We start from the raw sequence: 13885 nt of genomic DNA, 5'->3' as shown, positions 1-13885 counted from the left end.
TGAGTATGAAATTGAAGCTTAACGGTACTTGTAACTTGTCTGATAAGCTGATATGATTCCCTGACACGCTCACCAAAAATATGTTTGTAAATAGTTTAATTTCTTTCTATTACTATTTGCAATTTAAGTTTCTATATTTCATTTCTAGTTTAGAAACTTTATTGAAATCCAAAAAGATTTTTCATTTCTGCTTTATTTTCCGACAAACCAAAGTGGAGAGTTGATCGTTGGATTCTTAAAAATGAAGCAGATGCAGGAAAAGTTTTGGACTGGAGAATGAGGAGAGCTTATCTTGATGAAGATTGGGTTGTTGAAAAAGTCAAAACAAGTTCATTAACTTGATACTTGTTATTTTCAGAAAATGTTTGAAAATGTTAAACAAAAATCAGTTTGTTTGTCACAAGATCAACCAAAGTCATTAAATTGGACTTGGTAGATTAATTGAGTAATCAGGGTCATTAACTTGGACCTGAATACTTGGGTGGATTTCTAGAACTGATAGATTATTGAGTTTTTTTGTTATTGTGAAAGATAGATTGTAATGTTATTGATTGAGTAACAGGTTGTGGATTTTATCATTCCCATGGCTCAAAAAGTCAAAGTTTGAACCAGACCAAGACCGTAGATCCCAGCTTACCGAGAGGGGGAGTCTGTGAAAGGGGGAGTCTAGAGTTCTGAATCAACAGTCAAAGGGGAGATTAAAGATAGAGCCAGGAAGAGATCCTGATCCTGTGAAGAGAGAGCTTTTGCAATGAGGAGACAGAGTTGAAAAAGACCAAGACTGAAGACTCGACGCCGAAGACTTCATCAACATCCAAGGGGGAGTCTGTTGGGGCACTGGATGTCTGTTTACTGCGTCTTTATCGAGTCTAAGGTCTAGATAGGTTAGATTGGAGCTTGGAAATGAAAAGTGGATCTTAGAGTGTAATTCCGCTCGAAATGACTGGTATGTCATTTCAAGCGAAATCAGATTACAATGTAATTCCGCTCCAAGATGTCAAAGTTGTAATTTCGCTCCAAATAGGTTTAGGTGATTCCGCTCCAAACAAACAAGGTGATTCCACTCGAGAGACATCATCATGGGGTTCCGCATGAACCATTTCAAGCGGAATCAGAGCCATTATAAATAGGTCAGTGATGACTTCAGTTGTAACAGTTGGAGCGGAATCAGGTCATGCTGTAGGTGTCGAATTGCTGTGAAAATTCATTCAGAAAGCATTAATAGAAAGGAAATTAAAAGGATATAGCTGTTGTGACTTTGATTACTTTGATTCCGCCTCTGTATTCAAAGATGAACTGCCTTTACTGACTATTTAGGGTCGCACACGGCCCAACATTAGGTATGCTTCTTGTTCGTTTCTTGATGAAGCTTTATCCTGGTGGAATGCATAAGTTCAGATTTTGGGAGAAGTCGTTGCCTACGGTCTTACCTGGAACGAACTGAAAGAGTTGCTTCTGAAGGAATACTGCCCGCGTAGTGAGATACAGACGATTGAGACTGACTTCTGGAATCTGACCATGGAAGGCTTGAATGTCAGAGCTTATACGTCTCAGTTCAATGATCTGGCTAGGTTGGTTCCTCAAATGGTCACTCCTGATTACGTTAAGATACAAAGGTATATTTGGGGGCAAGCGCCACAGATTCGCGGTATGGTCACCTCGGCGAAACCCGCTACCTATCTGGAAGCTACTAATTTGGAAAAATCATTAGCTGATGATGATGCTCGCAAAAGTAGCCTTAACAAAAAGGATGAGACTAGGAAGTCGTTGGGAAAAGCCAATGTAGACGGGAAATCTGATCGATCGGAGCGTTCTGAGCCTAGATCTAGAGATTCGCGGAAGCGAAAGTCTGAGAGCTCAAAAAAGGATTCCGATGAGAAGCGTGAGAAGAAACGAGGTTCGGGAAAAGCATATGTGGCTAATTCTAGTTGTTCAGGAAAAGATATGACCAGGGATGGCAAGAGTGGTTCTGTGAAAAAACAGCTTATGGTGATGAGCAAGGGAAGTGCGCCAGATGTGGTCGATCTGGGCATGTGACTCGTGAGTGCTATGCTAAGAGCACGTTGAAGGGAGTTAAGCTCGAGGGATGCTACGAATGCAGAGAGCAGGGACACTACAAGAGAAACTGTCTGAATGTGAAAGGTCAGAATGCTAGGGGCAAAGCGTTTGAGCTAAATAATGGGAAGGCACGTGATGATCCTGCAGTGGTTACCGGTACGTTCTTGATCAATAACCATTCTGTGTTTGTGCTATTTAATACTTGGGCTGACTTGAGTTTTGTTTCGAAAAAATTTGAACCATTTCCGTGTTTTCAAACAAGTAAGCTAGGTAAAAAGTACTCGATAGAATTAGCAAATGGTAAATTGATAGAAACTAGCGAAGTCATTCGTGATTGTAGTTTTCGGTTATGTGATCATAGTTTTAGTATTGATTTGTTGCTAGTGGAGGTGGGTAGTTTCGATGTAGTCGTTGGGATGGATTGGCTATCCAAGAATAAAGCTGAGATTATTTGTTCGGAGAAACAAGTGCGGATACCTCGTCTTGGCAGTGAAGCTATAGTAGTTCATGGAGACCGATCGAGTCGAGTATCGAGAATTGTTAGTGTTATGAAGATGCACAAGATGTTGCATAAGGGCTATCCTATGTTCTTGATTAACGTAGTTGATACGAAGGTTGAAGGTAGGAAGATCGAAGAAAGTCCTATAGTTCGTGAATATCCAGAAGTTTTCCCTGAAGACTTACCTAGATTGCCCCGTGCGAGAGAGATCGAATTTAGAATTGATCTTGTACCTGGTGTTGCACCGATTGCAAAATCTCCTTACAGGTTAGCGTCGTCAGAAATGAAAGAATTGTCGAATCAGCTTCAAGAGCTACTAGACAAAGGTTTCATTCGACCAAGCTTTTTGCCTTGGGGAGCACCTGTTTTGTTTGTGAAGAAGAAGGATAGTTCCTTCAGGATGTGCATAGATTATAGAGAGCTGAATAAGATAACTATCAAGAATCGGTATCCTCTACCGAGAATTGATGATCTATTCGATCAGCTACAAGGATCCAGCTACTATTCGAAGATTGACTTGCTTTCAGGCTATCACCAGTTGAAGATTGCTGACGAAGATGTTCCAAAGACTGCTTTTAGAACATGTTATGGCCATTTTAGTCATGCCTTTTGGCTTGACTAATGTGCCTGCAGTGTTCATGGATCTCATGAACGGGGTGTGTAAACCCTATTTGGATAAATTCGTGATAGTATTCATTGATGATATACTTATCTATTCACGAACCTAAGAGGATCATGAGCAACATCTGAAGACAATTCTGGAGCTGCTGAAGAATTAGAAGTTGTATGCCAAGTTCTCTAAGGGTGAATTCTGGATTCGAGAAGTTCATTTTCAGGACATGTCATAAGTGAGAAAGGTATACATGTGGATTCGTTGAAGATAGAGGCAATTAAGAATTGGGAGGTACCAAGGACTCCGTCAGAGGTGCGACAATTCTTAGGCTTGCTGGGTATTATCGGAGATTCATAGAGAATTTCTCCAGGTTAGCGCAACCATTGACGCTATTGACCCAGAAGGATAAGAAGTTTGAATGGACGGAAAAGCAGGAGAAAGCTTTTTGGCTGTTGAAGGAAAGATTGTGTAGTGAACCTATTCTCTCCCTTCATGAGGGAAATGACGAATTCGTTGTACACTGTGATGCGTCACGTTTGGGCCTTGGTTACGTGCTTATGTAGAAGGAGAAAGTGATAGCCTATGCATCCATACAACTGAAAGTGCATGAGAAAAACTACACGGCGCATGATTTGGAATTGGGGGTTGTTGTGTTTGCCTTGAAGATTTGGAGACATTATCTGTATGGCACGAAGTGTACGATTTACACAGACCATAAGAGCCTCCAGCATATCATTGATCAGAAGGAACTCAACATAAGACAACGGCGTTGGGTAGAGTTACTCAATGATTACGAGTGTGATATTCGCTATCACCCAGGTAAAGCAAACGTCGTTGCTGATGCGCTCAGTAGGAAAGAGCGGGAAAAGCCTTTGCGTGTTCGTGCTTTAGGTTTAATCATACAGATGAGTTTGACTGTTCAAATTCGTGATGCATAGAGAGAAGCTCTAAGGGATGAGAACCTGAGAAGAGAAGGTTTGAAAGGTTTAGAATGTGAACTGATACCAAAAGCGGATGAAGTGATGTACTTCATGAACCGGATTTGGGTTCCGCTTAGGGGTAACCTACTTGAACTGATTATGAACGAGGATCATAAGTCCAGATATTCTATTCACCTAGGTTCACCAAGATGTATTAGGACATTAAGGAGTTTTATTGGTGGCCGAATATGAAGAAAGATATTATGGTGTATGTGTTGATGCACTGATGTCTGTTAACTTCGTCTTCATTAAGTCTTGTAATGTACTAGATAGATCAAGGCACGGAAATCGAGAAAACAAGTTTAAAGGTAATTCCGCTTGAAATGGGATTGATCATTTCAAACGGAATTAGTAGCTTCAAGCGAGATTAGGTAATTCCGCACGGAATTAACTAATTCTGCATGAACTCGTAATTCCGCGTGAACAATTTCAAGCAGAATTAACCTGCCTATAAATACCTGTGTGCCATGTTCATTTCATACGGAATTAGATCATTGTTTCTGAGCCGAGGTGCTGCCGAATTGTTATCTGAATTGTAAAAAGCTCAGGAAATCAATATTAGAAGAAATTAAGGGAAAACAAGCTGTATTACGTCAATTACATTGATTCCGCCTTTGTATTTGATGATGAACTACTCAGATTGACTCGTTAGGGTCACACGACGATCCAACAAGTGGTATCAGAGCTCAGGACGAGGAGTTCATACCAATTCAGCTTGATTTCATCGGATTCTCTCACTTCTACTCATTTTTTTCTGATTTGAACAAAATTTAACGGTTGAAATGGCTTAAAACTCACATATATCACGTAAAACACAGTTTTAAGTAATCCTTGAAAGAATTGGACTAAAATTCGATCAAAATTTGATAAAAACCTTAATTCCGCTTGAAATCAGAATCGAAAATGTTGACGTCATCATAATCCCGTTTGAATAGGATCATAATTCCGCGCGAGATTAGACACATTGTTCTTAATTTCGCTTGAAAATTTCACACAGGATTTAATTCTGCTTCAAAATACCTAATTTCGTTTCAAGAGACTTAATTTCGTTTGAATTTGACCTAATTCCGCACGGAATTAGAATTTGCTTGGTAATCCCGTTTGAAAAACCTATTTCCGTTTGAATAGGTAATCCGTGTGAAGAAGTCATTCCGTGTGAAAGGTTTGAGCGGGTAATTTCGTTTGAAGCTATTCCGCTCAAACTAATTCCATTTGAAACTGAGATTTTCAAAATTCCAAAAATTTTTCTAAGTGTTTGTTGACTTTTCAGGTACTTAAAAGATGGACGAGTTCATGAATCCTTTAAGTGATATGTTTGCCTTTGCGGGAAACACCAGAGATGATACTTCAAACAACACCAATGAGAACACTCCGAGTGTGAAGAAAACTTTTTCCGATGCTTTAAGTGTGGAGAGTGCATACGACACATATAACAAACATCCAAAGTTGATGGCGATTGAAGAATACAATAGGTGGGCTAGAAAATTTGAAGAGTGGTTAAAGGCATTTGCATATCCAAGCTGGAAAAGTTTAAAGAATGGATACAATGATGGAGGACAACATGGTGAAAATCTGACACAAACTGAAGATATAGAGAATTTTGTTGCTGAACAAAAGTGCATCGCATTGCTGCATCAGTCTGTCAGAGACGACATAATATCTTTGATTGAGTACACCAATGCTACAGATCTTTGGGAAAAGTTAAGAGTGAAATGCGTGGGTAGTACTGAAATAGTAAAAAACAAAAAGAAACTGTTAAGAAAAGAGTTTGATTTATTTGGTTGTTTAAAAAAATGAATCTGTTTCTAAGATGATTGAGAGATTTGGGCACTTGAAGTTGGAGCTGGCAAGACATGGGGTTGTATATTCTCAAGAAGAATTAGTTGACAAATTGTTTGACTCGTTGCCATATGAGATGGATTGGCAATACTTTGCTTTGATGTTGAAGAATACAATCAAGTCGAAGGATCTGACGGTTGACCTGTTGATTGAAAGAATGGAGAGTCATGAGCTGGAGATAAAGAAATCAAACAAAGTCAATCATTCTTCATATCAGCAGAATGTGGAGCTGTACTATCCAAGAAGTATGATTCCCAAGAATGTGTCTCCTAAGACAGCTTTCTCTGCTAAAAATTCCAACACATCAAGTAAAGAGAGTTCAAGCAGAGGTTTTCACAGTGGTTCTTCGTCAACTTCAAGCCAATCAGCTTCAAAGAACTTGTTTCAATGTAACATCGCTGTGGATTTAAAGAACGCTCAAAATTTCAGCGAAGAATCAGCAAAACAGCAAATGGTGTTCTTAGCTTCTGTGCTAGAGTCATATGAGAGCCTTGTGGCAGGCAAGATTGGAAACACTAACCTCACCAAGGAGGATTACGATCAGATCGATCCGGAAGAAATGGAGTTAATCAACATTAGGTGGTGTATGGCTAGTGCAGTCCGACGTGCACAACGGTTCATGGAGATTACTGGTAGACATTCTATCGGAGGGCCATCCACAAAACTTGGCTTTGACAAATCAAAAGTCATGTGCTTCAGGTGCAAACAAAAAGGACATTTCAAAAGAGAATGTCGTAACGCACCAGATGATGATACTGCAAATCCGTTTCGAGAAGATTACTACAAAAGAGCAATCTATCATCAAAACAAATCAGAACCGCCCAGAATGAAGCAGCTTGAGGATACCCCCAAAGAAAAATCCAGAGCTCTTGCTGTGATTCATGACGACGAAAGTTTTGACTGGAGCGAATTGTTACCAGAAGAGGATGCGGTAGGATATGCGTTTGTGGCAAAACCTGTTCAACCTCTTCCTTTTAAAGACAACATAAATGAAAAAGAGAAGTACGTCAACAGAAAGATGAAAGCTCAAACCAGGATGATCAGAATGTCTTCTACATTCAATGAAGCTAAAAAGGCGAAGAGATGGGATGCAGACAGAGAATGTTATCTTGATCCCATAGGAAACATTGCTGTTGATCCAAAGTCCATCAGCCTTGATACCATGATTCAACAAATTGCTGAAGAAGAAGAGGGTTGGCAAAAATTGTGGTGGGGAGGAGGAGAAGCTGATGAGAAAGAAAAAGAGAAAGAAAAATAGCAGCAGACAAAGAAGATTGATGATGGGATCATTGATACATCACAAGAATTCACCGCTGAAAACTTGAAGAAGATGGCAGTAAAAGTTCTTGCTGCAAAAGAACTAGAAGTAGTTTCTGGTTCTGGAACTGAGTCCAAAAACAAGGTCAGTTCAAATGAAACACATGAGTCAGGTAAGAAAGTAAAATATGAGAACGACTGCAAAAATTGCATGAAAGAGTGCAAAGTTTGTAGTACAATTACTTACCTCAGTGGTAAGAAAGTTGAAGATCTGACTGGTAGAGTCAGAAGTGTTGAAGATCAGATCTTAAACCGTGATAAATTGTTGAAAGCTTCGAAGGACAGATTAAAAGAATTAACTGAGAAAATCAAAAATGATAAAGATGACATAGAAAGAGTTAGGAAAGAAAACGAAAAGTTAGTTCTTCAAAATCGTCAGATTTCAGAAAAATTTGAGAAGCTAAAACGTACGGTTAAAGATTCTGGTGAAAGGAATGGTAAAACAACAAAAGAAAATCTTCAACTGTCGGGAGTTCTTAGAGTCAAAGAGGAATTAATCAACCAGCAACTGGATGAAATTGCTAAGCTGAAGCTTCAGTTTCAAGAAGCTAAAATTGAAAATGAACGCATCCAGTTGAAACTGAACAGTTACAACTCCGCAAGCTTTGTTTTGCAACACATTGTTCCCAAACCAATTGGAAAAAACAAAGCAGGCGAAGATGTATATTCTGATGGAACCGGGGTGGGGTATCATCAAGTTCCACCACCAGTTCTAAACAATTATTCAAAGAAACAATCAGGGTTGGTTAATGATGAAGATGTTAATGAAGTCAAACTTCCGGACACGATTGATGTCACATTCACTTCATCTTCCGATGAAGATAGTGCCCAATCTGAAGTTGTGAAAAGTGTGGTTGAAAAAGTTTTAAAATCTGAAAGTGACACTACTGAGGAAGATGAATGTTTCTTGGACAAATACATTCCGAAACCAAAAGCCAAAAACAACTTAAATGAAGAACCTACTCTTGTCATGTACAAGATGTCGGGATCGGATAAGTTGTATTCGGATTCTGAGTTTCCACTAGAGAATGTTAATGTTGCTAAATTGACAAATGTGTTCAAAATGATTGAAATTGATTTGTCTGAAGTAAAAAGTTTAAATCAAACAAATAGGCAAATGAATTTTGAAAAAGATAAAGCTTACTACAAGAAGCCTGTTGTTCCACCGCGTTTTTATAACAACAAGCAAAACAAATGGTAGGGTGGATACCAGGGTGGTAAGAATTATCAAAAAAGAATGTTCAAAACAGAAGTTTTGCTGAGAAGAAAGTGTTTGTGAAAAGTTCTAGTTCGAGTTCACTTTCTGATGAAGAATCTAAAATCTTTTCAAAATCAAACAAAGAGTTCTTTGAGAAGAAGGCCTCACAGCCTCAATCTGAAGGCACAAGTCGGGTAGTTGACACCCGAACATGTTTCAAATGCAATCAAGTTGGACATATTGCACGAAAGTGTACCAATTTGAAGCCTAAGACTGAAGTTGTTGAGATTCAGAAAAAGAAAGTTGATGTGAAAGGAAAAGCTCCAATGGTTGTTGAGAAAAAGGTTTTGAAAAATGAAAACATCAAAGTCAAAACTGAACCTGTTAAAAATATGGTAACTAAAAATGACAAGTTTTATAAACGGGTTGCATCATCTCAACAAACATGGAAGCCGAAGTTGTTGAAAAGAAAACAAGTTCTCCAAAACCAAAGGTTTCAGAGTCAGAAAAACAATCATCTTCTACTACACTGTAGGATCGTGTACGGACCCGAGTGAGTCGATCAGAGGAGTTATGATCAGTTTCAGGTGCGCAAAACAAGAAACTGATGTAAAACAGCTAGCAATTCACTTTAATCTCACTTCTGATTTATATATAACAGATTACACGTAAAAGGAAAACCGGCAGCACCTCGGTATTCAAGTTCACAACTCATCCAAATGATTCCGCTCTAAAGGGTATATATAGGAAGGAGATTCCGCTTGAAATGGTTCAAGCGGAATAAGGAAGTTACAGATTCCGCTCGAAATTGACCATAGCCATTTCAAGAGAAATCACCCCCTTTCAAGTGAAATCACATTTAAACAATCTAAAACATCCTATTTACTCTTACAACGTGCCCTGATCTAATATATCTAATCTAAGACTCGATACAAGACGAAGTTGACAGATGCATGCACTAACATACACATCGGTTAACTCGGACTCTAACTTTATATTGACTGCCTTTTTAACTTGTTCCTCATTCGGTTTTCTAGGTGAGTACCCTTCCCAAATCAGAGGCGGACACTTGTTATAACAGACACTCTGTTTCTTACTAGTATCCTTTTTCTTCGGCTTCTTGTCTTCAAAAGCTTCAAAACCTGCAACAGTAGGATAAATTCTGTCAATTAAATAATCAGAACTTGTATAACTTCTTAATAATCGTCTGATTCTTTCGTTTTCAACTTTTTCACCATCCAATTCCTTCTTCCATTTCGCACATTCTTCAATGTAAAAATTTATATCTTTCTGCTTTGACATCATGGTTGCATTCATCATTTTCATAGCATTTTCTCTTTCTGTGTTTGTCTTTTGCAAACTGTTCACTGTTCTGTTCAACACATCGTATGATTCTTTTAAATTCTTGACATCGAACAAGAACTTTTCATTTAACTTTTCTGATTCACTAAACCTCTCATCTTTTTCTTCACATTGTTTGCATGATTCGGAACATGTAAGACAAGGTTTTGTGACTTCAACAATCTTTTCGACCTCCACAATCTTCTCCACTTCGACTACGTTTTCCACTTCAACTATCTTCTCAACAATCTTGGTTTCTTTCATTTCTTTTGCAGCTTTTCTCTCTTTGAGTTTCTTCAATTTATCTTCAAAATAAAATTCAAAACTGTCAAAAGATAAATGAGTTTTTACAACATTTATCTATTCAAGCTCTTCATCATCATCACTTGTCTCTGATGGACTGTTCTCAGATGAAACAGACCCTTCATCTTCACTTTTCTCCTCATCAGATAACACAGCTATCCATTCCTTCATCAACTCTGGATTTTGAACAATCTGAGCAATAAAAGCTTTAACATTTGGATCAGCTGGAATGTACTTGTCCCAGCTAAAACCTTCAGCCACTTTCTCATCATCCTGATCAATAATGCCATAATAAGCTTTCTTGTTTGCATCTTCGATCATTTTACCATGAGCAGTTTGTGAATCCTTCTGTTGATGCGGTTGATTAGTGATTTGCTGATATATAGCCTTCCGATAATAATCATCTTTTCCAAAAGGATTCTTTGCTCCACTAGTCTCTTGATTTTTGCACTCTCTTTTGAAGTGACCTTTCTCCCTGCATTTAAAACAAGTAACTTTAGATTTATCAAAACCTAAAGATGAAAGGTGATCATCCAAAAAATCATTTCATCCTGTAATCATTTTAAACTTTTCAGCTCTTCTCAGAACACTAGGTAAAGCCCATTTTATATCCATAAGCTCCAATTCTTCTTCATCGATCTGGTTGTAATCTTCCTTTGTGAGTATCGGATTACCAATTTTCCCAGCAATCAATCCTTCATAAGATTCCAACGTAGTGACCAGTAATCCCATATGACTCTTCACAACTTCTTCCGAAAAATTCTGTCCATTTTGAAGATGTAATGCCACATTGCACTGAATCATATGCCCATTACCAACATTCGCACTTTGAACACTTAGAGGATTAACATTTGAAAATCCACTAATGTTGACTGAACTTTGACTGCTTGTCCCAGATTGATTTCCTGCACTAAATGCAGCTTGGATATTTGGACTTGCTTCAGTAGTTTGAACATTTCCTTTATAGTACAGTTTGATATCTTGTTGATGGCTTGAACTGTTCATTCTTGAAATTTTCTGCTGTTCAAGATCCTGTGCCTCCAGCTTTTCAATAAATTGTCCGATAGACAATCTGCTAAACTCTCCAGAATTCTTCAGAATCATCAGATAAGTACCCCATTCTTTCTGCGGTAAAGCGTCGGCTAGCTTTTCAACCCATTATGCTGGAGTTTTAATGATTTTCAGCTGAGACATGGTACGCACAAGATGACAATATCTCTCAATGAGTGTCTTTGTAGTTTCACCAGGCATATTAGTAAACAATTCAAACTCCTTTTTCAGCAAAGATGCTTTACTCTTGAGCATTTCTATGCTTCCTTCAAATTTCTTCTCAAGTGCTTCCCAGATCGAAAACGCACTCCCATCATGCTGAAGCAAAATAAAGATGTCTTCTTTGACAGCTTGTTGTAGGAGACTAATCATCATTTTCTCTCCTTTATAACTATCTCTCTCTTTTACTGAAAATTCTGAGATGATTTTGTCAACATTCAATGCAGACTGTGGTCTAACATACTTGGTTTCAATACTTTCCCAAGCTCTCAGATGGTTTGCCTGAACCCAATTCTCAAATCGATTCTTCCATCCATGGTACTCCTCGATTCCCATAAGTTTCGGGGGTTTTTTGCATTGTTCCAGTTTCATTTTCCATGTTCAAATTCTTAGCAATGTCAGCGGGGGTAGTCGGGGTTGTAGCAAATGCATTGTAGAATTCAGAATCCATGTTTCGGCAACACGTTTTTTTAAACACAACACTGTTCAAGCGAAATAAGCTTTTCAAGCGAAATATGCAGTTTGAAGCGGAATCACACACAGCTTTCAAGCGGAATACCAAGTGAACAAGTTCAAGCGAAATCCCAACTTAGCAATTTCAAGCGAAATACCAATAGAATACTTTGGAGCGGAATCACTTAACTCTCAGTTTCAAGCGGAATATCCAACTGTCACTTTTGGAGCGGAATAACGATGATTTGGAGCGAAATCAGTCTAACTCAAGCGAAATCACAGATTTCACTTGAAAATCTCAAGCGGGATAAGCAATCTCGAGCGGAATCACAATGATGTTCGTTCAAGCGGAATCTAGTCTAAGGTCCATTTTACCACTTTTTAGTCCGAATTTTGCTCTCAAACTTTCAAGGTTTTTTTAATATGCACTTTTACACAAACTGTGGAAAATTGAACCGATTTTGACCGTGAAATCTTGTAAATCCTGAAAAGAAGGGGTAGAAACCAGAAATATCAAGCTGAATCGGAAAGAACTCCTCCTCCTGAGCTCTGATACCACTTGTAGGATCGTGTACGGACCCGAATGAGTCGATCAGAGGAGTTATGATCACTTTCAGGTGCGGAAAACAAGAAACTGATGTAAAAACAGCTAGCAATTCACTTTAATCTCACTTCTGATTTATATATAACTGATTACACGTAAAAGGAAAACCGGCAGCACCACGGTATCCAAGTTCACAACTCATCTCAATGATTTCGCTCTAAAGGGTATATATAGTAAGGAGATTCCGCTTGAAATGGTTCAGGCGGAATAAGGAAGTTGCTGATTCCGCTCGAAATTGATCATAGCCATTTCAAGCGAAATCACCCCCTTTCAAGCGAAATCACATTTAAACAATCTAAAACAGCCTATTTACTCGTACAACGTACCCTGATCTAATATATCTAATCTAAGACTTGATACAAGACGAAATCGACAGATGCATGCACTAACATACACCAGTAAAGATGAATGTTCCTTTGGATTACTATGTGAAACTTGAGAAAGAAATGCAAAAGTCTGAGAAGAAAGATGTTCCAAAGAAAGACCAACCATCTGGTCAACCTCAGAAAGATGAGTTTTTCTTATACAAAGAGGTTGAGGTTGGGTCTGAAGAAAGCTTGAAGATTAATGATAAGAATTTTCCACCATTGATCACCAAAAGAACTGTCCTTGATGTCCAGTTACCTGAGTCGATAGAGGCTTGGGTGACATCAAAATCTAACTAAGTGTTTGTAAAATGTGCAGGAGCTTCCAAGATCCGTTTCACGTTGGATTATGGATAATGGAGATTCTCGGCACATGACGGGGAAGAAAACCCTGTTGTATGATGTTCGTGGTTTTAATGGAGGTTACGTGGGTTTTGCAGGAAATCAAGGAGGTAGAATTATCGGTGAAGGAACCTTATCGAATGGAATTGTTACATTTGAAAGAGTGAATTACATCGCCGAGCTAGAGAACAATTTGCTGAGTATTTCTCAAATATGTGATAGAAAGTATACAACGTACTTCACAGACAAAGAATGTTTGATCTTGAAACCAGGATTTGTTGTTCCCAAAGAGTGGGTTATCATGAGAGCACCTAGAGTCAATGATCTGTACATGTTGGACATGAGTGTTGCTACTACTACCACGGGTCAGGCTCATTGTTTTATGTCTAGAGCAACAGAGAAAGAATCAAAGTTGTGGCACCGAAAGATGGGTCATATACATTTGCGAAAAATGAATCACCTGGTGCACAATGACTTAGTAACTGGTGTTCATCTGAAAAGTTTTCATCTGGAAGGGGAGTGCATTAGTTGCGTTAAAGGCAAGCAGAAGAAGAAATCACATCCTCAAAAGAAAGTCAATTCAGTCTCACGACCTTTAGAGAGACTTCATATGGACTTGTTTGGTCCAGTGAACGTCAAAAGCATAACTGGTGATCTCTACTGTCTTGTAGTTACTGACGATTATTCCAGATTTTCATGGGTTT

At 38.5% G+C, this 13885-nt stretch overlaps 1 protein-coding gene across 1 annotated transcript; it reads left to right on the top strand.

The window, feature by feature from the left end:
• The first annotated feature begins 1518 nt into the window (after positions 1–1518).
• LOC110875815 lies at positions 1519–4108 on the top strand. Its single transcript, XM_022124014.1, has 3 exons — positions 1519–1897; positions 1984–2883; positions 3990–4108. The coding sequence occupies exons 1-3, from the start codon at positions 1519–1521 to the stop codon at positions 4106–4108; spliced, it is 1398 nt and encodes a 465-aa protein (XP_021979706.1).
• Positions 4109–13885: the final 9777 nt, after the last annotated feature.

Source organism: Helianthus annuus, chromosome 9 (assembly GCF_002127325.2).
Source record: "Helianthus annuus cultivar XRQ/B chromosome 9, HanXRQr2.0-SUNRISE, whole genome shotgun sequence".
Lineage (NCBI taxonomy): Eukaryota > Viridiplantae > Streptophyta > Magnoliopsida > Asterales > Asteraceae > Helianthus > Helianthus annuus.
Note: the sequence above shows the minus strand (reverse complement) of the source record. Positions and strands in the feature narration are given on the sequence as shown.

Coding starts and splice junctions, on each gene's coding strand:
- LOC110875815 (XM_022124014.1), top strand. CDS start 1,519: ATGGAAGGCTTGAATGTCAGAGCTTATACGTCTCAGTTCAATGATCTG. Junction 1,898..1,983: donor GAAGCGTGAGAAGAAACGAG/GTTCGGGAAAAG, acceptor GTGAAAAAACAG/CTTATGGTGATGAGCAAGGG. Junction 2,884..3,989: donor TCAAGAGCTACTAGACAAAG/GTTTCATTCGAC, acceptor GCTATCACCCAG/GTAAAGCAAACGTCGTTGCT.